Below are 25,994 nucleotides of genomic sequence, written 5' to 3'. Positions count from 1 at the left end.
TTTCTTTCTTTCACTTTCTCCTTGGAAGAAAAGTTATGACCAACCTAGACAGCATATTAAAAAGCAGAGATATTACTTTGTCAACAAAGGTCTGTCTAGTCAAAGCTATGGTTTTTCTAGGAGTCATGTATGGATGTGAGAGTTGGAATATAAAGAAATCTGAGTGCCGAAGAATTGATGCTTTTGAACTGTGGTGTTGGAGAAGACCCTTGAGAGTCCCTTGGACTGCAAGGAGATCCAACCAGTTCATCCTAAAGGAAATCAGTCCTGAATATTCATTGGAAGGACTGACGCTGAAGCTGAAACTCCAAATTGCTTTGGCCACCTGATGCAAAGAACTGGGTCATTAGAAAAGATCCTGATGCTGGGAAAGATTGAAGGCAGGAGAAGGGGATGACAGAGGATGAGATGGTTGGATGGCATCACCGACTCAATAGACATTGAGTTTGAGTAAATTCCGGAATTTGACCTTGGACAGGGAAGCCTGGTGTGCTGAAGTCCATGGGGTTGCAAAGAGTTGGACACGACTGTGTGACTGAACTGAACTGTTCACACTTCGCAAGTACTTAGAAGCAAAAGTGTTTTCTCACCGATTAAGAATACAGCTTTTGGAAGTTTCCCAGAGCAAACCTTCAATCACACTGAAACTGAGTCAAAGAACTCCTTAATCTGACTTCATAATTTATATCCATGAGAGAAGAAACATGGATTTTGTCTTCAAGAATTTTGAAGCTTCCAGAAATTCTGTTGAGAAGTTATAAAAAGATAATTTCAAAGCAAAACTCAAGCTTCTAAGCAAAGTGTGTGTACCAAATTTCTAGGCTGACCACTGGAAACTTCCTCTAGGAAAAAACAAAGGGCCCGCAGCTAGAAGAGGTAAGGGGTTCAGGCTAGAGTGCCTTAGACCTAGAGATGGCAAAGGCCTAAGAGCTGCCTTGTCCTATAAAATCAGCAACTGACACATCAACAAAAATAATTAGAATTCTAGTATTTTCCCTACTACTCTAAAGCATGTCACTTTGTTAGAATAATTAAGTAATCTACTTTATCTATCCTAATATAGCAAAACAATGACATCAACATGTAATCAATGACAAATTAATAAACCACTTAACAGTTTTTTTCATGCTGAGTCTGAATTCTAGTGTACATTTTTATTTATGGCACATTTTGATTTGGATGTTAAATTTTCATCGGAAACCTTTGACCTGCATTTTGTTGTTCAGTTGCTAAGTCATGTCCGACTCTTTGCGACCCCATGGACTGCAGCACACCAGGCTTCCCTGTCCCTGTCCTTCCCTGTCCTCCCTATCTCCCAGAGTTTGCTCAAACTCATGTCCATGGAGTCAGTGATGCCATCCAACCATCTAATCCTCTGTCGCCCCCTTCTCCTCCTGCCTTCAATCTTTTCCAGCATCAGGGCCTCTTCCAATGAGTCAGCTCTTTGCATCAGGTGGCCAAAGTATTGGAGCTTCAGCTTCAGCATCAGTCCTCCCAATGAATATTCAGTGTTGATTTCCTTCAGGACTGGTTTGATCTTCTTGTATTTAAATTTTATAAAATTTATGGTTAAGAAAGGCAATTCACGTACTCAAGTTATTCCAAAGACACTTAAATGTTTCCCAATAACTGACTGAGTGTCTGGTGTTTAGTTGCTAAGTTGTTTCTGACTCTTTTGTGACCCTCCTGGACTGTAGCCCTCCAGGGATTCTGTCGACGGGATTCTCCAGGCAAGAATATTGGAATGGGTTGCCATTTCCTCCTCCATGAATTACATTTTATACCTATAAATAAGACAGGCCTTTTTCTTAATTGCTCAATTGGTTAGTAATAATCAAAAGTAATTGCTCCTTAATTGCTTAGTAATAATCCTGGCTCCAGTCAGAAACAGGAAACTTTTCCAACAACTGCTTCACACTTATGACTTTGTACAGTTCATACACCATGCTCTGACTGTACATGCACTTCTTTTGAAGCTCATCTGGTGCTTAATTCACTGCATGATTTGTCTGAGGTCCCCGCTCCCAGGTCCCCTATCTATGCCATGTCTGGCTCCTTCACTCTCTTGTTCTCTGCATGACACCTTGTGGGTGAAGACTCAGTAAGATACTTAGCTGATATTGTCAGGTGAGAAAAAAACAAGAGCTTCATAGTACCATGCCTTTTGGTTTTAAAAAGTCCCTTACACATCTGTATATGTATAAGGGACTAGAAAGTTAAATACCCAAGTGTCTTCTTCACATTTATCTGTATTTTCTAGCATAATTACCTTTTTAATAAAGGAAAATAAAAGCTTACATATAATCTAGCTCCTTGAAAAATATTCAGAATTACAAAAGGAAAACTAACAGCTATACTGTGGAGATGGGGACAATATCAGAAACAAGTGATCAAAATTAACATCACCAATAATGTGCAGATGTCACGTGCCTCCAGCTGTGATCTGAGGACATGACAACACGTACACTGCTGCAGACACGAATCCATCGTGATGTACATAAGACAAACACACAGCGGGAAATGACTATTCTACACAATAGTCTGTACTCTTCAGAAGTGTCAAGGTCACTCAGAAAGGCTGAGGAAGGAACTGCTTCAGACTAAGAGGCAGAGAGGCTAAAGAGACACGACAACTAAGTGGAAAGTGTGATCCTGGACTAGCTCTTCTCTAATGGAAAAACAATCACTATTGGAACAATGGATGAAATTCATTGTCAGTAGATTAAAATGTTGTATTGATGTTAAATTTCTTGACTCTGATAACTGCACTGTGGTCATATAAGAGAGATATACAGTGAAGTATTAAAGGGATAAAGATGTGTGATGTGTAAAATCTGCTTCTAAGTAGTTCATAAAAAATACTGTGGAGGGGAGGAGAAAGAGGGAGAGGAGACAAACGTGGCAAAACGTTAAAAACTGGTGAATCTAGAGGAACTTCCAGTGGCCCAGTGGTTAAGAATCTGAGCTCCCCAGGTTCAATTCCTGGTCAGGGAACTAGATTCCACGTGCCACAATTAAGAGTCTGCATGCCACAACTAAGTCCTGGCACAGCCAAATAAATAAATTAAAAAAAAAAAACTTGGTGAATTTGCGTTAAAAGTATGTAAGAGTGTCTTATCCTTTTAACTTTTCTGTATGAAATCTTAGCCTATCAGGCACAAGTTTTTTTATTTATAGGAAATAATACACACAAAGTAAGTTGCAAATTATAGTACATATTCACATTTCAATTAAGCCTTGAGCAGGTATGTAAAATAATTTTTAAATATCTTCTAAGATAGAAAATTCTTTTTTCTGAAATAAGTTTTTATATAAAGTTAAATCCTTATGACTTAAGGATGGTTTTACAGTCTTCAGTGATTCTAGAAAGTGCTCCTGTTTCACTGAGGTCGCTTCCAGTCCATTTTCTTGAAGAGCCAGCAAGGCGGCCTATAAAAGACAAACAATAGGAAATAATAAATATGCTTCACTGTTGTTTTATGATATATGGTAATACTTTAAAATCTGAACATCAAAATATCAGTCTCACTTCACAGAATTTCAATATTTGTGACAATAAAAACATTAAACTTAAAAGTTAAAGTGCTTAAGTCTTCTCAGTGAACCATCTTTCCTTCTACATTACATTCTAGCTTTAAATGTGGGAGGTGGAGGGGGGTGGAGAAGAGGGCAGAACAACTATATTGGAGTATAGACGAGATCAACCATATTCCAATATAAAATTAAAAAAAAAAGATGAGAGACTGTATTCCTGATCTCAGAGTAGGAGTTTATGAACAGGACACAGCACTGATCATAAAGAAACAGAAAATGAACAAAACACTGTTATACACAGGCTTTCCTGGTGGCTCAAACGATAAAAAATCTGCCTGCAATGCAGAAGACTGGGGTTCACTCCCTGGGTCAGGAAAATCCCCTGAAGAAAAGAATAACCCACTCCAGTATTCTTGCCTAGAGAATTCCATGGACAGAGAAGCCTGGCGGCAGTAAATACTGCCAAGTGAATGAAGATCTGAATAAATGCAGAAATGTGTAAATTTTCTTCACTAATTCATTAACTTACTTCTTTGCAGAGGTTTCCAAGATCAGCTCCAGAGAAAAAACAAGTTTCTGCTGCTACCTTTTCTAAGGAAACATCAGGCCCCATTGGCATGTTTCTTGTACAGACTTTCAGAATAGAAAGCCTTCCCTGGAACAAAATAAAACATAATATGTTTGGAAGCTTAATGTTTGACAAAATGTTATATTAAAACATACAGAATTTTCTGTATTACAGAGAAAGTATATACATTTAAGAATTAAAAAATAATCACTTTTCACAAGAGGTAAGAAAGTAAACGTGACATCAAGATAAATTTTAATACTTTTATATTTTTTTAAAAGTAAAATAGATTAAAAACTTTTCATCCCTTCAAAATCTGATAAATAAAAAATGCATTTTCTGTGTCTTTCACCACTCACTGCCAGTGGCTCTGGATGTGAAGGACAAAGGGTTTACTGATTCTTTGGCTATGGATACATTATATAATCTCTGTAAGCTCAGATTTCTCCACTGTAAAATAAGGATGCTCACCCAGATAATCTCCAAAACTCTTTAATGCTTTAGGATTCTTCCATTCTAGCTGCAAAATAATTTTGAGGAGACTCCATAAACTCAGTATTTTAAGTCTTCCACAAAGCTGAAATTACTACCATTTTTTAGGCTTATGTTTCTCTGAAAACAGGGCCAGAGTACCCAGCAAAAGCAGATGAAAATGATGATTTATGATGGGCCATCAGGTAAGGAAAAACACAGAATCCAACATAGGACACACACCATGTACACCTACATCCAGTCAGGAACTCAACTCTGCCATCTTCTTAAGAGCTCAGACACTGATGAGTTATTAGGAATGCTCACACAGAGTAAATGTGCACAGTGATTACCTTTTCATCTGGAGGTGGAATATAAATAATCTTATCTAGTCTTCCAGGCCGTAACAAGGCATCATCTAACACATCAGGTCTATTTGTTGCTGCAACAACCATGACATTGCTACTGAAAATTTCTTGAAACTCTAGCTGAGGGAAAATATACAACACAAAGTAACATCAATAAGTTGTTAATTAGCAAATGCATTTTTTTTAAATTACAAATCAGCAAGTCCGTTTGTTTTTAAACAGGAGAATACTGTTTCCCTCACACTAGAATGCTTACATTTCCTATCCAGACCACCTTCTCAAAATCAAGGCACCCTAGAAACAAATTATTAATCAAAGAGCTACACACCGTGCACACGGTGAACGGAGTGATCAACCCCAACGGGGCATCTCTCAATGTTAAGAACTGATGGAAAAAGCTCTACCCCACAGCAGAGAACATCTGTCTGCCGACCTGAATGCATCTGGGCCCCAGCGAACGATTACAACTTAAATGCATGACTTGAAAAGACAGAAGCATCTGACTAGCACATAGTATACCTGTGAAAAGTCTTGGCTCTCATGTTCTTGAAGAGGGAGATTTATTTTACCTCTTTTTTTTTGTTTTTTCTTTACAGAGGCAAAAATATGACAACTAATATACGTTACATGTATATAAATCCAGGATGGAGATTTAAAAAAAAAAATCTAAGAGCTTCTACAGCAAGGCCATACACATGCTAAGCATTCAGAATTGTTTAACTTAATTTTCAGAACAGTTTTCCAGTAATGTGATCTCTCAAAAGAATGAATTCCCTTTATCTGCAAGTATTTTAGCAGAGACTGGGTAAACACCTGTCAGAGGCTATAAAAGGAATTCCTGCTTTACGAGAACTGATTAGAACACCTCATGGGTTCCTTCAAATTCTAGTGGCACATGTTCCTAATTCTCTTTCTATGGAACAATTTAAGAAATGGAAAACAAGAAACAACAAGAAAAAACAAATAAAAGCTTCGGAAGGAACAGGATTTCCAAAGGTCACTTTAACTTCATTAGAACCAAGGAAACCTCAACAAAACTGGAAGGTTTTAACTACTGATTATTGGAAACAATAGTCTGTTTTCTTTCATTTCATATAAAACACTAGTTTCTCAGGATACAGAAATAAGAAATTCCCTTCTCCACTAGCAATATGTAGTTACATTTCTAATCTTAGGAAAAAATTCACATTCATATATATCTAAGATACTTTATTAAAAAATTTGCCTAATCTTCCCAGCTAAATCACAATGTTATCAGCTCTGTAAAAATCCTAATAGTCAAACTGAAATTAATTCTATGAGATGAATCCAGCATAGGTAAAGATAGTATAGATGCAGTCCATTTATTGTTGGCCTAGATTTTTGGTATATCCTGGTTAATAAATACCTCTTCATTTTTTTCCAGCTGCTTGCATTTACCATGTTGATCTGCTTTACTTCCTCTTCTCTCTATAGTCTTCAATCCAACACCATCTAATTCATTTAGGAGAACAGAAAGAACACGATCTTGAACATTACATTCTGTTCTGCTGATTGATCGAGAGCCCAAGATTGAATCAATTTCATCCAAAAACACAATTGCTGGTGTATTTGCTCTTGCTTGTCGAAATACCTTTTGTTCAAAAGTGGAAATATTAAACGGCTATACATCATGCCTTATTCATATGAATGAATGTTTTCTGCACTACTATTTATAATTTTTAAAACATAAAAAGAAAGATTCTTAATGTCTAAGAACTGGGGAATGAACAAATAAAATAACAGTATTATACAGGGGTTAAAAATCTTATTTTCAAAAAACATTTTACTGAACTGAACTGAACACTAAGTTAAATCACAATAAAGATACATATGTATGTATATGTATATATATATACGTGAATGGATATATATATAAAATATATATATACATAAAAATAATGTACTATATAAATATAATTATAGATATATATATACCTATCCACCTATAATGAGTGGACATACATATATAATGTATGTTTCCCCTGCCCAAGGAAACAAAACAACAAAGAAAATTCACCCAAATGTTAACAGTAAGTAGAGAGATTGTGGAGGATTTCCTATTTATACTTTACTATATTTTTTAAGTTTTCTATACACAAATAGGTATAACATTCTTAACAGGAAAAATAGCCAGTTACATTTTAAAAAAGTAATAAGGTTTATCCTTAAGGCATGAAACAAAAACTCAAGAGTAAAGTTAACTACATGAGGGAAAATAAACAAACCAACCTGAGACAAGATTTTCTCTGAATCTCCAACAAAAGGCGAGAAGAGATCAGCTCCGCTTACTGAAACGAAAGAGCAATGACAGCTCGTAGCCAGGGCCCTCACCAGCGTGGTTTTGGCACACCCAGGGGGCCCATATAGGAGAACTCCCTTTGGTTGTGTCAGGCCCATCCTAACAAATTCCTGAGGGAATTTCAGAGGCCATTCAATGCTCTAAAATAACACAAAAAGAGACAGGACACAAAAGGTGACAGTTGTTTTAGTATAATGTGAAAAAAAAATTCAATAAATTCATTCAACAATCTTCAGCTACCTGCTATGAGCTGGATATGGGGTCCAATCCCACACAGCAGCCAGTGAACTTACGATGTAAGTAAGGTCACATCACTTCCTGCTTAAAATCTTTCAATGACTTCTTGTCAGAATTACAATATTCAAATCCACATTCCTAACTTATCACTGCTTACAAGGCCTAACATAACCCATCACCCAAACACCCCACAGTTTGTTCCCATCTCAGGGCCTTTACTTGCTAGTCTCTCTCCTTAAACACTCCCACTCCAGTACCCTTGCCTAGAAAATCCCATGGATGGAGGAGCCTGGTAGGCTGCAGTCCGTGGGGTCGCTAAGGGTCGGACTCGACTGAGCGACTTCACTTTCACTTTTCACACATTGGAGAAGGAAATGGCAACCCACTCCAGTGTTCTTGCCTGGAGAATCCCAGGGACGGGGGAGCCTGGTGGGCTTCCGTCTGTGGGGTCACACAGAGTCGGACACGACTGAAGTGACTTAGCAGCAGCAGCAGCAGAGATCTTTATGTGCTATTTTGCATCACTCAGGTCTCCACTCAACAGTCATTTCCTTGGAGAGGTCTTCCCTAACCACTGTAGTTCAAACAGACCTTCCTCCTCCTAGGCACTCTATGCTACTATCCATTTCTTATTTTTGGAGCACTAACTCATTTGCTATCTGAAATTACTGTATTCCCACGTTGAGTTTGTCATTCTGCTCTTGCCAGAATGTAGGCAAAGTTCACCTCTAAATCCCCATCACCTAGAATGACACCTTCACAAAGTAGGCACTCATTAAATGTTAGCTGAATTATAAATAAATCCTCAATACCCCTGAGGTAGATGGTTTTGTTATCATCATAATTTCAGAGATGCAGAAACTCAGGCTTAAAAAGTGAAGTAACTTGCCCAGGCCTTATTACCTTATTGTGAGTGAGGTGGCAGAACTACAACTAATCCCAGACAGTGCAGGTCAAGAGCGTGAGCTCTTAACTACGGATACATTGCCTCTACAAAAAAAGACAGACAGGATCCCCATACTAGAAACTCCTGTTATAGTTGGGGAGACAGGCTTAAACACTAACAACCGGGCCAGGGTAGGGCATTCCATGGACAAGGAACAAATATACACAGAGACACATCAAACCATCCAGTTCATCTCCCAGTGGTGAGCAGAACAGAGTGGAGGATGTGGGAGGCAAGGAGTGATAGAGCTGAAATGGAAGTAGGAGTCAGATCACACTGGGCCTTGACAATTTTAGTCAACAATGAGGAAGCAGTATGGAGAATGAACTAGAAGGAAATGAAACCAGAGGGAAGGAAACCACTTAGCAGTGGTCAATGAGGGCAATGACTCAGACTACAAAAATAATAAGGCTGGATGTGTCACAGGCAGCAGAGATCGTGTGGAAGGGATGGATTTGAAACATAAAATGTAAGTGTATTTTATGCAGGGGGGAAGTCCAGAGGGGAAGTTATGTGACATACATGACATGCATTTAGAAGACAGGTCTCTGATTTAGGGGATGGGGTAACTGGGTGTCTTCCCTGGGAGAGGGAATCCAGGTGTAGATATGGAATTGATAAGTTGAACTCTGGACATGCCATGCTGAATCTGAGATCCCTGGAAGTTATTTGGTAGGCAGGGAGTTAAGTAGTTTTGATGGTCAAAAGAACTATCTGCACTGGATATAAAGATTTCTGAGTTAGCTGCTTTCAGGAGACAGCTGAAGCCTGGGACACGCTTCAGGAGATGAGAGATGAAGGACTCACTTAGAAATGCAAAAAGAGGACTCTTGGGAGCCTGGAGAATTAACGTTTAAAGTAAGGGAAAGGAGTGCTCAGAAAGGTAGGAAAGCCTAACATCTCAGAGCTAAAAGAAGACAGTATGTCTCACAGGAAAGTATGGCTATTTTGTGAAGATTAAATGAGAGCATATAAAAAAATCAGAGCATATTTAAATGTGCTTTAAGAAAACAGGAGATATCAAGGGAACATTTCATGTAAGGATGTCCACGATAAAGGATAGAAATGGTTAAGGACCTAACAGAAGCGGAAGAGATGAAGAAGAGGTGGCAAGAATACACAGAAGAACTGTACAAAAAAGTCTTAATGAACCAGATAACCAGGATGGTATGGTCATTCATCTAGAGCTGGACATCCTGGAGTATGAAGTCAAGTGGGCCTTATGAAGCATTACTATGAACAAAGCTAGTGGTGGTGACGGAATTCCAGCTGAGCTATTTCAAGCCCTAAAAGATGATGCTGTTAAAATGCTGCACTCAATATGTCAGCAAATTTGGAAGACTCAGCAGTGGCCACAAGACTGGAAAAGGTCAACTTTCATTCCAATCCCAAAGAAGGGCAATGCCAAAGAACGTTCAAATTATCACACAATTGCATCATTTCACATACTTGCAAGGTTATGCTCAAAATCCTTCAACCCAGACTTCAGCTGGCTGAAGTGAACTGAAAACTAGATGTACAAACTTGATTTCAAAGAGGCAGAAGAAATCAGATCAACTGCCAACAGTTGTTGGATCATGGAGAAAGCAAAGGAATTCCAGAAGAACATCTACTTCTGCTTCATTGACTATACAAAAGCCTTTGATTGCGTGGATCACAACAAACTGTGGAAAATTCTGAAAGAGATGGGAATGCCAGACCACCTAACCTGCCTCCTGAGAAATCTGTATGCAAGTCAAGAAGCAACAATTATAACTGAACCTGGAAAAACTGACTGGTTCAAAATTGGGAAAGGTGTACAAGACTATATACTGTCACTCTGCTTCTTTAACTTCTATGCAGAGTACATCATGTGAAATGCCGGGCTGGATGAAGCCCAAGATGGAATCAAGACCACCGGGAGAGGGATGCCCCTGATGGTTCAGTGGTTAAGACTCCACACTCCCAAGGCTGGGTTCAATCCATGGTCAGGGAACTAGATCCCACATGCCACAATGAAGATGGAAGGTCCTGTATGATGCAACTGAGACCCAACACAGTCAAATACATACATACATACACACATATATATACCTACACAGTCACATATTTAAATGTATAAAGATTACTGGGATAAATATCAACAACCTCAGATATGCAGATGATACCACTCTAAAGGCAGAAAGTGAAGGGGAACTAAAGAGCCTCTTGCTGAGGGTGAAAGAGGAGAGTGAAAAAGCTGATTTAGAACTCAACATTCAAAAAACTAAGATCATGGCATCTGGCCCCATCACTTCATGGCAAATAGGAAGGGAAAAAGTGGAAACAGTGACAGATTTTATTTTCTTGGGCTTCCAAAATCACTGTGGACAATGACTGTGGCCATGAATTAAAAGACGCTTGCTCCTAGAAAGGAAAGCTATGACAAACTTAGATATCTATTAAAAAGCAGAGATATCTCTCAGCCAACAAATGTCTATATAGTCAAAGCTGTGGTTTTTCCAAAAGTTGTGTACAGATGTGAGAGTTTGTCCGTAAAGAAAGCTCAGTGCCAAAAAACAGGTGCTTTCAAATTGTGGTGCTGAAGAAGACACTTCAGAGTCCCTTGGACTGCAAGAAGATCAAACCAGTCAATCCTAAAGGAAATCAACCCTGAATATTCACTGGAAGGACTGTTGCTGAAGCTGAAGCTCCAAGACTTTGGCCACCTGATGCAAAGAGCCGACTCACTAGAAGACCCTGATGCTGGGAAAGAGGGCAGGCAGAAGGAGAAGGGGGCGACAGAGGATGAGGTGGTTAGAAAGGAGCATCGACTCAATGGACATGAATTTGAGCAAACTCTGGGAGATGGTGGAGGACACAGGAGCCTGGCGTGCTTCAATCCGTGGGGTCACAAAGAGTCAGACACTACTTAGTGACTTAGCAACAACAACAAAATGTGCCTATCCATGGATACAAGGATTCCAGGGTTCACTGTAGATAAAGCTCCTAGTTAAGATAAATCATAATGGATACTTATAAATTAGTCTTGTGTGTGCTCGATTTGAGAAACCTACTTTCTTATGGCAAGATCACCCAAAGGGGAATTGGAAAAATTAATTTCTGGAACTGCAATGCCCGTAAGAAAATCCGGTGAGCTGTGGCCCTCAACAGCCACTGTGAGAATCAGTATCAAGTAGCTTCTCAGGCCAAAGTGACTGTTAATTATAATTTTGTGTTTTTACCAGTCTCGGGGTAAATTCAGGCCGATGAATGAAGAATTTGCATTTGTAGTCTATGAACTAAGAATCGGTTTTACATGTTTAAATGTTAAAAAAAAAAAAAAGAATATTCGGTGGTGTGAAAATTATATGACTTCAGTGTCTATAAATAAAATCTCATCAGAACACAAATACTCATTACATATGACTGCTTTTGTGCTGCGACAGCAGACTTGAATGACTGCAACAGAGACCATAAAACCTAAATTATTTACTCTTTGGTCCTCCACAGAAAGAGTTTACTGATCCTTCATCTACATTAGAAACTCTTTAGAGCAAAAACGAAACATAAAGGTGAAGAAAGAAAGTATGAAAAATGGCATCTGATGTCTGTAGAGTCCAGTTAAACAAGGACTGAAAAGCGATCATTAGATCCAGATGTTAGGTTTGCGTTAGTGAAGGCAGCCGTGAGTTTCAGTGACACTGGTTTACACCACAAATGCATTACACTCAGACCATCGTATTCTACTGGCTTAGGCAGATTCTCTATCTCACCTGCTTTAATTTCAGTTTTACATCTTCAAGGCCACCAATCTGCTCCCAGCCAACAGGTTTGATGTCTGTCAATCCAATGACACTTCGAAATGATGAGGGTTGGATCTTTTTAAAAGCTTCAAGGAAGTCTGTTTCATCAATCGTTGGATTGTCCTGGTTCTGAAGTAATCCACCCCAAAAAGCGAAATCAAACCAAAAATCAGGTGGGCCTTTTTTGTGGCACAAAAACATGATTACTTTTTTATTGTGATCCTCATTGGAATTTATACATCTATTTTGTTGTCACTATAAAGAAACTTATAACACATGGTATGAAAAAATTAAATGTCTCCCCCTTAACTCCCACCAATCTTCATCCCCAGAGAATGTCAACAGTCAGTGGATTCTTCCAGTATGTTTATGACACATGTATATCCTTTCAAAGAGACACACAAATGGGACCATACTGTACACATTAATTTGTACTTTTTCATCTCTCAGGAATCTTTTCATGCCCACGAATACAGTAATACCTCATCCTTTCTGACAACTGCATAATAATGCGTGAGTATTTTAATGACACCCTTCTGTTAAACAGAGGTTTTCCAGTCTTTTGGTACTAAACACAAAGCTGCAACTGAATGTCTTTGTACACATGTTCAAGTATTTTATATAATACTTTCCTCAAAATAGAATTACTGTGCTTAATAATATGCACACTTACAATTTTCACAGCTACTATTAAAATGTGCTCCAGCTGTACCAATAATATGAAGCTATTTTCCCCACACCTAACACTGGACTTAACCAACCCTTAAATTTCTGCCATTGTGACAGAAGACATGGTGTTTACTATTGTGTTAATTAAATTTCTTCAATCAAGAGTGAGGTTAAAAGGAATAATGGAATTAGAAAATAAATTTTGCAACCATTACGTAATGGCTATTTGAGGCAAGAATCATCAGTGGATGCCAATCTAGGGGAGAGAAAGTCTGACGGGGAACAGGATACCTGGATTGTCTCAGAGGGTCTCCTCACAGATTTCTTATTAGTTGCAAAGTGAAAAATAACAGCTCTACAGCAGATAAACTGGACCAATGCTTGACCAGTTGATCACATCAGTCACCCACGAGGGGCATCCCCAGTGACGAGCAGGTGGACACACTATGTCTCCACAAATGACATCCTAAGGAGGACACACTAACATTTAATGCAGTGTTCCCAATGGGCAAGCATAACCTGAATCTAACTAGGAGGAAACAGACAAACCCAAACTGATAGATGCTCTATAAAATCACTGACTTTAAATCTTTAAAAATGTCAATGTCAAAATGTCACACACACACCAAGAAAGTGCTACGGATATGTTCAAAATTAAAACCAAAAACTAAACATAATACATTATCCTGGACTAAATTCTACACTCAAGGAAAAGGGTGCTACAAAACTTGAAACGGCCAGCAAAATCAGAATAGGGACTGTAGATCTGACAACATTTTGATCAGTGTTAAATTTCCTGAATATAATGAGATTATACATACTTGTTCATAGGAAACGGACACTAAAATATTAAGGATAACAGGTTAAGATGCATGCAACCCATTTTCATATGATTCAGAAAAAAAAAAAAACAATGTGTATATGTATACAGTTGACCCTTGAACAACATGGAGGTTAATCCTCATTTAAGTAGAGGTAGCCCAACAAATCTGTTGTTCCCCACATCCATGGATTCAGCCAATCCTAGACTGTGCACTACTTGTAGGATTTACTATCGAAAAATATCTATGTATAAGTGAACTGGTGCAGTTCAAACCCGTGTTGCTCAAAAATCAACTGTGTATATAGAGAGACAAAGAGTTGAGAGAAAAGAGAGGAGGATAAAGCTAATATGGTAAAATGTTAAAAACTCGTCAGTTTGGATAAAGGAATTAGCAGGAGTTCTCTACCTTCAACTCTCCTTGAAGTTCTGTTTAATTTTTAAAATTTTTCCTCTGAAGTTTTAATTATTTCAAAATAAGTTTTTAAAAGAGAAAGAACCAAAAAAGACTAATCTTTAAAGAAAGTTGAGGATTTTTCATGTTTATTAGTCATTTGTAATCCTTTCACTGTCAACTACCAGTTCATCAGTTCATATTTTACTACACATTTTCTCTTAGATTGGTCTTATTGCTTTGTAAGACTTCTTTCTATACCAAGGAAATTGGTCTTTTGTCATGGGCTCAAAGTATTTTTCCCAGTCTGTCTCGTGTCCTTGCCTTTGTTTACAGTATTGTTTGTTTTGCTTTTGAACTTGTCATCTTTTTTGAAAATAGTATTGTTTTGCCATTCTAAATCAAATCAGTAAATTATCTTCTTTTTGGCTATTAAAAATTCATATTTCTATTTGTAATATCTGTATTATATTTAGGTATTTACCCTTACATCAAATTCTGAACAGTTGTTCCAAAATTCCCATTTTCAATAACAAACTATTTTATCCCATTTATGTAAGATTAAATAAGTGAATATGTATATACAGAGCTATTCTTAACAGTGTTCCTAAAAATGCTAATAATTATAATCTCTGGGAGATGGGCTTTCAGACAATTTTTATCTTGTTTAATTTCTCACAAAGAATGTTATTAAATAATTCTTTTTAATAGCATCTTTTTTTTTTTTTTTTACTAGCTAGCAGTATCAGATATTGGGTAAATGAATACTAATACACTTTAGGTGAACACCAACTAACATTTGAAAATCCCATTTACACTTCCAGATCATTAGTGTGTATATTATTCATTTGATTTTCATAACCCTTTCAGGCAGATAAAATCCTTTCCCCTCCATGTGTATATGTTTATGTGTTAAACTGTATTTCCAATGCTTTAATAGACATACTTGACAAAAAGCTGAATGTGTCCTCATCTGCCCTGTAATAGAGGCAGCAACAGCCCCTCAGCTGCCTGGAAAGGGAAAAAGAAATAGATGGAACCAGTACCTGCCCAGATGCCTCTGTGCATTCTTCCTTTTTGTCTTTCTTTTTTCCACTTCCCCTGGGTGCTTATGAACTCAGCCATCACCTGTGGTAACTATGCCTGGGCAGGCCCTCCTGAACTAGCAGTGGGCTCCGCCCTAGGACAACCGCAGCTGGCTGGTCCACCTAAGCCAAGGTGCTTAGGTCAAACCTGGAACTTCAAAGCAGAGGGAATTCTAAATGTAAACCTCTGTTCCCACATCCTGTACTCTTGCCCTCCCTTCAACAGGCATATATTCTCACATCTTCACACATGGGGCTTGTCATTAAATCTTTAAGCACTTCTGGTTCTAAACCCCAAAGATGAGGACTTAAAGTTCACGTAATTCCTTCCCTACCTTCAGTGTAAGAGTAAAAATAAAGGAAAAGAAGATGAGGAAGGATATAAATTAACTAGGTAAAAAATGTTTTCAAAATCTAGGATAAATCACCCTTTTATGGTTTAAAAAAAAACACCTCAAAATTAGGGGTTAAAAATTATCTAACATCACAGGACAGTTTTAAGTGTTACAACAGAACCCCTAGCACAATGAAATTAATTCTTTTCTGGAGGAGTTTAGGGACTCGGGATGACTTATTACAGACAAAGTGAACAGATTTTCCAATCTATAGTGTTGAAAACTACTACATTTAAGTTAATATCCCAACTATTTTTTCAAAAGGCCGTCAAGAATTAAGGATTTAAATGTAAAAGATGAATTTAAGTAAAATTCCAGGCACCTAATCTTCTCCAGAGTAAGAAAAGGTTCTTTTCCCTACAAGATGCATACTGATAACAAAGGGAAAAACAGTATCTTAACAATGGAGAAATCTCAGAGATAACCACCTTATCTAAGATATCAAATCAGTAACAGGACAAAGATATATCATTTCTACCTAACAGACACAATGAGAAGAACACAGTATCATTTCTGGAATACTTCTGCCAAAAATGCAAAACCTGAATCAAATCATGAGAAAATATCAGTCAAACCTACATGAGGAATATCCTACAGAACAACTGAACTGTACTCTTAAAAAGAATTAAAGTCATAAAAGAAAGACTGAAGAAGTTTATAAAGATTAAGAAACCATGACAACTAATAAATGCAATGTGTAATCCTGGATCAAAATATTTTTCTTTCTTTTTTCCTTTTAAAATTTTTACTACAAAGGAAATTAATGGGACAAATGGTGAGATTTTGCTAAGGTCTATATAGATTAGGTAAAAGTTGGTATTAATTTCTTCATCTTGATTATTGCTTGTACTATTGGTTAGTCTGATTTTAGGAAACAAACACTCAACTTTTCAAAGCTATGCAGGCATTTTGGCTGCATTTGAGAGTATGAGTATATATACATAAACATTCATACACATGTAGAGAGTATGATAAATTAAAGGTGGTAAAATGTTACATTTGAAGAATCTGGGTGAAGAAAATGCAAAACTTCTTTGCACTATTTTTGCAACTTTTCTCTAAGTCTGAAGTAGATTCAAAATAAAACGAAAATTCTAAAGACACGTTTGATTCTTCTGGGGTCACAGTGTCTTTTTCCTTATTGCTCTGGGCTTTAGCACTAAAGAGTTAGCATGGGAGAACGGGAACATGCCCTCGGCCGACCTAGAGAAGTTAGCTCTCTGTCCCCACTTTCAGTCTTACACTATTTATATATGGAAATCAGATGTAAAAATACATATAAGAAACAGATGTCTAAGGTATCAAAAGTTTCAAGAAAAGGTACTTACCACTTTTTTAAGTCCCCAAATTAACTTGTTACATTAATAAAAGGGTTAACGTAGGTCATAAACCAATACTTCTTACCTTCTCACTATGAAGCAGAGCCTGCATGGCAGCCTCTCTACAGAGTGCAGTCAGGTCTGCGCCAACATAGCCAACTGTCATTTCTGCAAGGAGGTTCAAATCAACTTGACCAGAGAGAGGCATCTTTGAAGTAATCACTTGTAGAATTGCCTTTCTTTGTCTAAGAGTGGGAGTTCCAATGACAACCTATGTGCAAAGCAAGAAAAGAAAGCATTTACAGCTTAAAAATATTTTTTTATCCTCACAAACATGTATAATAATTTAGTGAACAAATCTGGAACTATTACTAGGTATTCTTAAGTATATATCTTAGATTCTGAATATGCGAAAATCCTTATTTTCAAGAGTGAAAAAGCTGGTTTGAAACTCAACATTCAAAAAACTAAGATTATGGCATCCAGCCCCATCACTTCATGGCAAATAGAAGGGGAAAAAGTGGAAACTGACAAATTTTATTTTCTTGGGCTCCAAAATCACTGTGGACAGTGAATGCAGCCACAAATTAAAGGATGCTTGCTCCTTGGAAAGAAAGCTATGACAAAAATCTAAACAGCAAATGAAAAAGCAGAGATATCAGTTTGCCAATAAAGGTCCATATAGTCAAAGCTATGGTTTTTCCAGTAGTCATGTACAGATGTGAGAGTTGGACCATATAAAGAAGGCTGAGTGCCTAAGAATTATTGCTTTCGAACTGTGGTGCTGAAGAAGACCCTTGAGAGTCAGTCCCCTGGACTGCAAGGAGATCAAACCAATCAATTCTAAATGAAATCAACCCTGAATATTCACTGGAAGGACAGATGCTGACCCTGAAGCTCCAATAATTTGACCACCTGATAAAAAGAGCCGACTCATTAGAAAAGAACCTGCTGCTGGGAAAGACTGGAGGCAAAAGGAGAAGGGAGTTATGAAGGATGAGATGATTACTTAGCATCACTGACTCAAAGGACATGAGTTTGAGCAAACTCCAGAATATAGTGAAGGATAGGGAAGCCTGGTGTGTTGCAGTCCACATGGTCTCAGAGTCAGACAAGACTTAGTGACCGAACAACAGCAGCAACGTCAGGAAGTTTTTATTTTGTTATTTTTGAGAACCTACCACATTCTGCTGCTACTGCTAAGTCACTTCAGTCGTGTCCGACTATGTGCGACACCATAGATGGAAGCCCACCAGGCTCCCCCATCCCTGGGATTCTCCAGGCAAGAACACTGGCGTGGGTTGCCATTTCCTTCTCCAATGTGTGAAAGTGAAAAGTGAAAGTGAAGTCGCTCAGTCGTGTCCGACCCTTAGCGACCCCACAGACTGCAGCCCACCAGGCTCCTCCATCCATGGGATTTTCTAGGCAAGAGTACTGGAGTGGCTTGCCATTGCCTTCTCCGTACCACATTCTAGGAGCCAGTAAACCAGAAAGTCTATGTCCCTGCTCTTATGGAGCTTATTCAGCAGACAGGTATTAAATGGTGTGAAGAAGAAATCCACTCAAGTTCTAAACAGATTATGCTAAAGTCTGCAATTATCAGTTGTCTCTTTACAATCCTACCATAAAGTTCAACATCACAACCACTATTCAAACAGAAATCAAGAATCAATTTAGGGCTGAGGTTTATAAAATAATACTTGAATATTGGAATATTTTGAATATTCAATCTTCCTAGCAACTAAGAGAGCAACTGTGGTACAGGATGCTGGCATTCAGACAAGGAATGAATAAATCTAGATAGAAGAGTTAACGTCGGCTTTGATTTAGTTCTTCCCTGCCTTCTTTCTTATTTCAACACATGTTTCTTGAGGCTATCCTTCTACTTTAGATTCTCATTCCAAATCCTAAGAGTTTAATAGCTTGTAGTAGTCCTTAAAAACTAACGCTACTGATAACTGTATTCATTCTCAGGGCCTGCACAACAATCCCAAACGGCCCCCTGGCTTCTCAGACCAATTTGACTCTGGGAGGGAAAGGGTACTGGCTCGCAGATCATTTGTAAACCAAAGAACAGGTTCTCTTAAAAAAAAAAAAAAGCCCCACTCCAGTCTCTCTGACTTCCAAAGCTACGTGGGAAACGCCTCGGGGTAGCCAACCAGGGCCAAATGAGGCCGGGTTCAGGGGCAATGCGCTAACTGGCTGAGCCTTTACCTCTCGGTCGAACCTCCCAGGTCTGCGCAGCGCTGGGTCTAGAGCATCCGGCCGGTTGGTGGATCCCACAACCACCACCTCGCGGTCCTCACCGATGCCGTCCAGCAGCGTCAACACCTGGGCCACCACGCGGCTCTCGGGGGCTTGGTGTGGGCCGCCCCGCCGGGGACACAGGGCATCCACCTCGTCCAGGAAGAGGAGGGTGGGACGGCGGCTGGCCAGCTCCCGGGCGCGCTGGAAGATGCGCCGCACATTTTCCTCCGTCTCCCCGGGCCGGGCGCCCTGCAGCGCCGGGGCGCTCACCGCCAGCAGCTCCGCGCCCGTCTCCCGGGCCACTGCCCGCACTAGCTGGGTCTTGCCCACTCCCGGGGGGCCGGCCAAGAGCACCCCGCGTGGCACTTCTAGCCCCAGCGAGGCCAAGGCGCGGGGGTAGCGGAGCGGCAGGCGGAGGAGCTCCCGCAGCGAGTCGGCCGCCTCCGAAAGGCCCCCCAGGGGCACCTCGGGCTGCGGCTCCTCTTCCGACGGAGGCACCTCGCTCAGACTGATGTGGGTGCGAGGGGTGACCAGCCCAGCCGGATTCGGGCTGGGCGCCCCGCTAACGATGTGCAGGGCGGCCACTGGGCCCGGAGCGCCTGGAGGAGCGGCCACCACGTGGCCCTGAGAGACTGGACGGTTCCTCAGCAGCTCCTGCACCGCCTCCAGCACCGCGGCTGGACTCGGGGCCCCGGACGCGCCCGCTTGCTCTCTCAACTCCGGCCACACCGCGAGGCGCCGAAGGGGAGGGCAGGGCACTAAGCGGAGTCGGTTCAGGCTGATAATCCCCCGAGACCCCGGCGCCCCCACTGCCGTCCCCGGGCTCGTGCACTGCGGGTCCAGCTGCACAAAGCCGTCCGCTCCATCCCGCCGCGGCCAGGCGGTGCAGAGGCAGGAGCCACCGTCAGGCAGCGAGATCCTCACCGCAGAGCCCAGGCGGGCGCCTAAGGCGCGGAGGGCGGTAGGGCCCAGACGACAGCGCTGGGTGCCCTGATCCCTAGCATCTACGGGTAGCAGCTTTAAGGGAGGCCCTTCCGGAAAGGAACCGGAGTCCGGAGCCATTTCTCACGAAAGACGCAAAACCCAGGAAAATCGGGTAGGAATTCCACCGGGCCGGAAAGACCGGCACACCGTGGCCGGAAGCAGGTGATGCGCATGCGCCAGGGAAGCCGCAGATGCAGGTCCCTAATAGGTGGAAAGGACCAATAGGAAGTTAGACTAAGTTGGACATTGATGGGACCGTCAGGATAGCTTGCCACGGTGTTGGGTTTGGTAAAATCTCGTCGCCCATTTTAGAGCTTTACATTCACTATGACTGACTTCTGGAGTCATAGTCACTTGCTGACCTCTGCTGTCTGTTTCCAGCTCCTAGGTTGGAACAACCTAAAAGGAACCAGGAAACTATACTGAGAGGAGATCCTGAGATGGGGAAATAACCAATTAAACCCTGTTTTCTTCTTTCTCTTAATCCTATTGCTTTCTATTACCTTTGAAGAACAAAGACTGTAAATTCAGACTTCTCAAGAACAGCTTTAAAATTTTTATTGGAGTATAGAAAGTGAAAGTGAAGTCACTCAGTCCTGTCCGACTCTGCGACCCCGTGGACTGTAGCCTGCCAGGCTCCTCCGTCCATGAGGTTCTCCAGGCAAGAATACTGGAGTGGGTTGCCATTTCCTTCTCCAGAGGATCTTCTGGACCCAGGGATCGAACCCAGGTCTCCCGCATTGCGGGCAGATGCTTTAACCTCTGAGCCACCAGGGCAGACCCTTATTGGAGTATAGTTGCTTTATAATGTTGTTTCTACTGTACAGCAAAGTGAATCATGTATCCTCTTTTTTTGGATTTCATTCCCACTTAGGTCACCACAGAGCATTTAGTAGAGTTCCCTATACAGTAGAGTCTCATTGCTGCTAAGTCGCTTCAGTCATGTCCGACTCTGTGCAATCCCATAGACAGCAGCCCACCAGGCTCCCCCGTCCCTGGGATTCTCCAGGCGAGAATATTTTATACATAGCAATAGTGTATATACGTCAATCCCAATCTCCCAATTCCTGCCACCCAACCCTTCCCTCTTGGTATCCACACAGCTGTTCTCTATGTCTCTGTCTTTACTCTCGCTTTGTCTGAGGAGGCCTTACAAATAGCTTTGAAAAGAAGAGAAGCAAAAAGCAAAAGAGAAAAGGAAAGATATACCCATTTGAATGCAGAGTTCCAAAGAAGACCAAGGAGAGATAAGAATGCCTTCCTCAGCGATCAGTGTAAAAAAAAAAAAAAATAGAGGAAAACAACAGAATGGGAAAGACTGGAGATCTCTTCAAGAAAATTAGAGATACCAAGGGAACATTTCATGCAAAGATGGTCTCAATAAAGGACAGAAATGATATGGACCTGACAGAAGCAGAAGATATTAATAAGAGGTGGCAAGAATACACAGAACTTTACAAAAAAGATCTTCACAACTCAGATAGTCATGATGGTGTGATCACTCACCCAGCGTCAGACATCCTGGAATGTAAAGTCAAGGGGGCCTTAGGAAGCACCACTATGAACGAAGCTAGTGGAGGTGATGGAATTCCAGTTGAGCTATTTCAAATCCTAAAAGAGGATGCTCTGAAAGTGCTGCACTCAATATGCCAGCAAATTTGGAAAACTCAGCAGTGGCAACAGGACTGGAAAAGGTCAGTTTTCATTCTAGTCCTAAAGAAAAGCAATGCCAAAGAATGGTCAAACTATTGCAATTGCACTCATCTCACATGCTAGTAAAGTAATGCTCAAAATTCTCCAGGCCAGGCTTCAATAGTATGTGAACCGTGAACTTTCAGATATTCAAGCTGATTTAGAAAAGGCAGAGGAACCAAAGATTAAGTTGCCAACATCCACCAGATCCTAGAAAAAGCAAGAGAGTTCCAGAAAAACATCTATTTCTGCTTTATTGACTATGCCAAAGCCTTTGATTATGTGGATCACAATAAACTATGGAAAATTCTGAAAGAGATGGGAATACCAGACCACCTGATCTGCCTCTTGAGAGACCTGTATGCAGATCAGGAAGCAACAGTTAGAACTGGACATGGAACAACAGACTGGTTCCAAATAGGAAAAGGAGTACACCAAGGCTGTATATTGTTACTGTGCTTATTTAACTTATATGCAGAGTATATCATGAGAAACGCTGGGCTGGAGGAAGCACAAGCTGGAATCAAGATTGCCGGGAGAAATATCAATAACCTCAGATATGCAGATGACACCACCCTTATGGCAGAAAGTGAAGAACTAAAGAGCCTCTTGACAAAAGTGAAAGAGGAGAGTGAAAAAGTTGGCTTAAAGCTCAACATTCAGAAAACTAAGATCATGGCATCCGGTCCCATCAGTTTATGGCAAATAGATGGAGAAACAGTGGAAACAGTGGCAGACTTTATTTTGGGGGGGCCTCCAAAATCACTGCAGATGTGACTGCAGCCATGAAATTAAAAGATGCTTGCTCCTTGGGAGAAAAGTTATGACCAATCCAGACAGCATATTAAAAAGCAGAGACATTACTTTGCCAACAAAGGTCCATCTAGTCAAGGTTATGGTTTTTCTAGTAGTCATGTATGGATGTGAGAGTTGGACTATAAAGAAAGCTGAGTGCCGAAGAATTAATGCTTTTGAACTATGGTGTTGGAAAAGACCCTTGGGAGAAAAGTTATAACGAACTGAGACAGCATATTAAAAAGCAGAGACATTACTTTGCCAACAAATGTCCACCTAGTCAAGGCTATGGTTTTTCTAGTAGTCATGTATGGATGTGAGAATTGGACTAAACAAAGCTGAGCGCCGAAGAATTGATGCTTTTGAACTATGGTGTTGGAGAAGATTTTTGAACTATGGTGTTGGACTGCAAGGAGATCAAACCAGTCAATCCTAAAGGAAATCAGTCCTGAATATTCATTGGAAGGACTGATGCTGAAGCTGAAACTCCAATACTTTGGCCACCTGATGGGAAGAACTGACTCATTTGGAAAGACCCTGGTGTTGGGAAAGGTTGAAGGCGGGAGGAGAAGGGAACAACAGAGGATGAGATGGTTGGATGGCATCACTGACTCAATGGACATGAGTCTGAGTAAACTCTGGTAGTTGGTGATGGACAGGGAGGCCTGGCGTGCTGCAGTCCATGGGGTCACAAAGCATCACACACAACTGAGTGACTGAACTGAACTGATACCATGTTTCTAGATTCCACATATATGAGTTACTAATAATATTCACTTTTATGACTTTCTTCACTCTGTAAGACAGTCTCTAAATCCATCCACAGTCTACAAATGGCCCAACTTCATTTCTTTTTATGACCAGGTAATATCCCATTGTATGTATGTACCACACCTTCTGTATCCACTTCTCTACTGATGAACATTTAGGTTGCTTCCATGTCCTGACTATTGTAAACAGTGCTGCATTGAATATTGGGGTGCATGTGTCTTTTTGAATTATGGTTTTCTCTGGGTATACACTCAGTAATGGAATTGCTGGGTTATACCTATTTTTAGTTTTTAAGGAACCTCCATACTATTCTCCATAGTGTCTATATCAATTTAAGTCCCACCAACAGAGTATGAGGGTTCCCTTTTCTCCACACCCTCTCCAGAATTTATTGTTTGTAGTTTGATGATAGCCATTCTAATCAGTGTGAGGTGATACCTCATTGTAGTTTTGACTTGCATTTCTCTAATAATTAGTAATGTTGAGCATCTTTCCATGTATTTGTTGACCATCTCTGTGTCTCCTTTGACAAGTATCTATTCAGGTCTTTTGCCCATTTTTTGATTGAATTTTTTTACATTGAGCTATATGAGCTGTTTGTATGTTTTGGAAATTAATCCTTTGTCAGTTGCTTCATTTGCTATTATTTTATCCCATTCTGAGGGCTGTTTCTTTGTCAGGTTTATGGTTTCCTTTGCTGTACTAAAGCTTTTAAGTTTAATTATGTCCTATTTGTTTATTTTTGCTTTCATTCTCATTACTCTAGGAGGTCGGTCAAAAAATATTTTGCTGTAATTTATGTCAAAGAGTGTTCTGCCTATGTTTTTATCTCAGAATTTTATAATGTCTGGTCTTACATGTAGGTTTTTAATACATTCTGAGTTTTTTTTTGTATATGGTGTCAGGGAATGTTCTAATTTCATTTTTTTATATTTAGCTGTCCAGTTTTCCCAGCACCACTTATTGAAGAGGATATCATTTCTCCATTGTATATTCTTGCCACCTTTGTCATAAATTAGGTGTCCATTGGTGCATGGATTCATCTCTGGGCTTTCTATCCTGAAGAACAGCTTTGTATTTTCTGAAATAAAAAGCCATTGTATTTTGCAGCAACATGGATGAACTTAGACAAATATCACATGATATCACTTACATGTGGAACCTTAAAAAAGGATAAAAATGAACTTATTTACAACACAGAAATAGACTTGCAGACATAGCAAATTTTTGGTTACCAAAGGCAAAAGGGATGGGAGAAGATAACCTAGAAGATTGGGATTAACATAATATGCACACTACTACACTGCTATATCGGAGAAGGCAATGGCAAGCCACTCCAGTACTCTTGCCTAGAAAATCCCATGGATGGAGGACCCTGGTAGGCCGCAGACCGTGGGGTCGCTGAGGGTCGGACACGACTGAACGACTTCACTTTCACTTTTCACTTTCACACATTGGAGAAGGAAATGGCAACCCACTCCAGTGTTCTTGCCTGGAGAATCCCAGGGACGGGGGAGCCTGGTGGGCTTCCGTCTATGGGGTCACACAGAGTCGGACCTGACTGAAGTGACTTAGCAGCAGCAGCAGAGACTCTGTGTGACCCCATAGATGGAAGCCCACCAGGCTCCCCCGTCCCTGGGATTCTCCAGGCAAGAACACTGGAGTGGGTTGCCATTTCCTTCTCCCATGTGTGAAAGTGAAAAGTGAAAGTGAAGTTGCTCAGTCGTGTCCGACCCTCAGCGACCCCACGGACTGCGGCCTACCAGGCTCCTCCATCCATGGGATTTTCTAGGCAAGAGTACTGGAGTGGCTTGCCATTGCCTTCTCTGCAGCAGCACACTGCTATATACAAAATAGATAACTAACAAGAACCTGCTGAATAGCATGGGAAACTCTGCTCAATATTCTGTAATAACCTATATGGGGAAAAAATCTAAAAAAAGAAATGGATATATGTACATATGTAACTCATTCATTTTGCTGTGCACCTGAACCTAATGCAACATTGTAAGTCGACTATATTCCAATACATATTTTTAAGCCAGTGTTTTTACCTCTGAAGGTGTGAACAAATGCCCATTAATTTATTCAATCATGATAGCTGTACCTCACAGAGGTTCCTTTATTCTTGTTCCAAAAAGCTTTGGAAATCCAAAAAAGGGAAAGAAGACTTAATGAGGACATGATAACACTCTTACATATGTAAAGGGATGTCATATTAAAGAGTTGGCAGATTTATGTGTATCTATAATGCAGAACTGGCAGGAAGGGAAACACAGAAGTCTTCCTCCTCATGTGGTCGCGTAGAAGAAGTAGGAGACTTTTTAAAGACATAGCCAAAGGGCGTAACCAAAGCAAATGCAGGGAAACAAAGTTGTACCCCCTTAGAATTTTCTGAATTTGGTTTAATACGGATGTAGAGGGTGCAACATTAGGAATATGATATGAAAGAAACTACATATTTCTTTGGGTTAGTCTAAAGGTTGACTTTATACAAGGCCAAGCTAGAATTCTCTGACCCTGCAGGATCCATATACCCAGAAAATATCCACTTCTCTCTATCCCTAAAAAGTTGAGTTCTCACCTTAGTTTGCAAACAAAAGCATACAGGAACC

General features: G+C 40.3%; 1 protein-coding gene across 1 annotated transcript; it reads right to left on the bottom strand.

Annotated features, from left to right (window-relative positions):
• Positions 1–1,863: 1,863 nt before the first annotated feature.
• On the bottom strand, positions 1,864–20,265 carry AFG2B (AAA ATPase AFG2B). The gene is made up of 8 exons (XM_055436802.2): positions 19,105–20,265; positions 16,976–17,161; positions 12,179–12,337; positions 7,192–7,401; positions 6,329–6,553; positions 4,927–5,061; positions 4,064–4,189; positions 1,864–3,429 (listed from the first exon to the last, which is right to left on the bottom strand). The coding sequence occupies exons 1-8, from the start codon at positions 20,197–20,199 to the stop codon at positions 3,262–3,264; spliced, it is 2,304 nt and encodes a 767-aa protein (XP_055292777.2). The 5' UTR covers positions 20,200–20,265; the 3' UTR covers positions 1,864–3,261.
• Between the last annotated feature and the right edge of the window lie 5,729 nt (positions 20,266–25,994).

Source organism: Moschus berezovskii, chromosome 9 (genome assembly GCF_049115385.1).
Source record: "Moschus berezovskii isolate FMDL1 chromosome 9, NW_MosBer_1.0, whole genome shotgun sequence".
Classification (NCBI taxonomy): Eukaryota; Metazoa; Chordata; class Mammalia; order Artiodactyla; family Moschidae; genus Moschus; species Moschus berezovskii.
The sequence above is the reverse complement of the archived record's forward strand: the minus strand, read 5'-3'. Positions and strand labels throughout refer to the sequence as shown.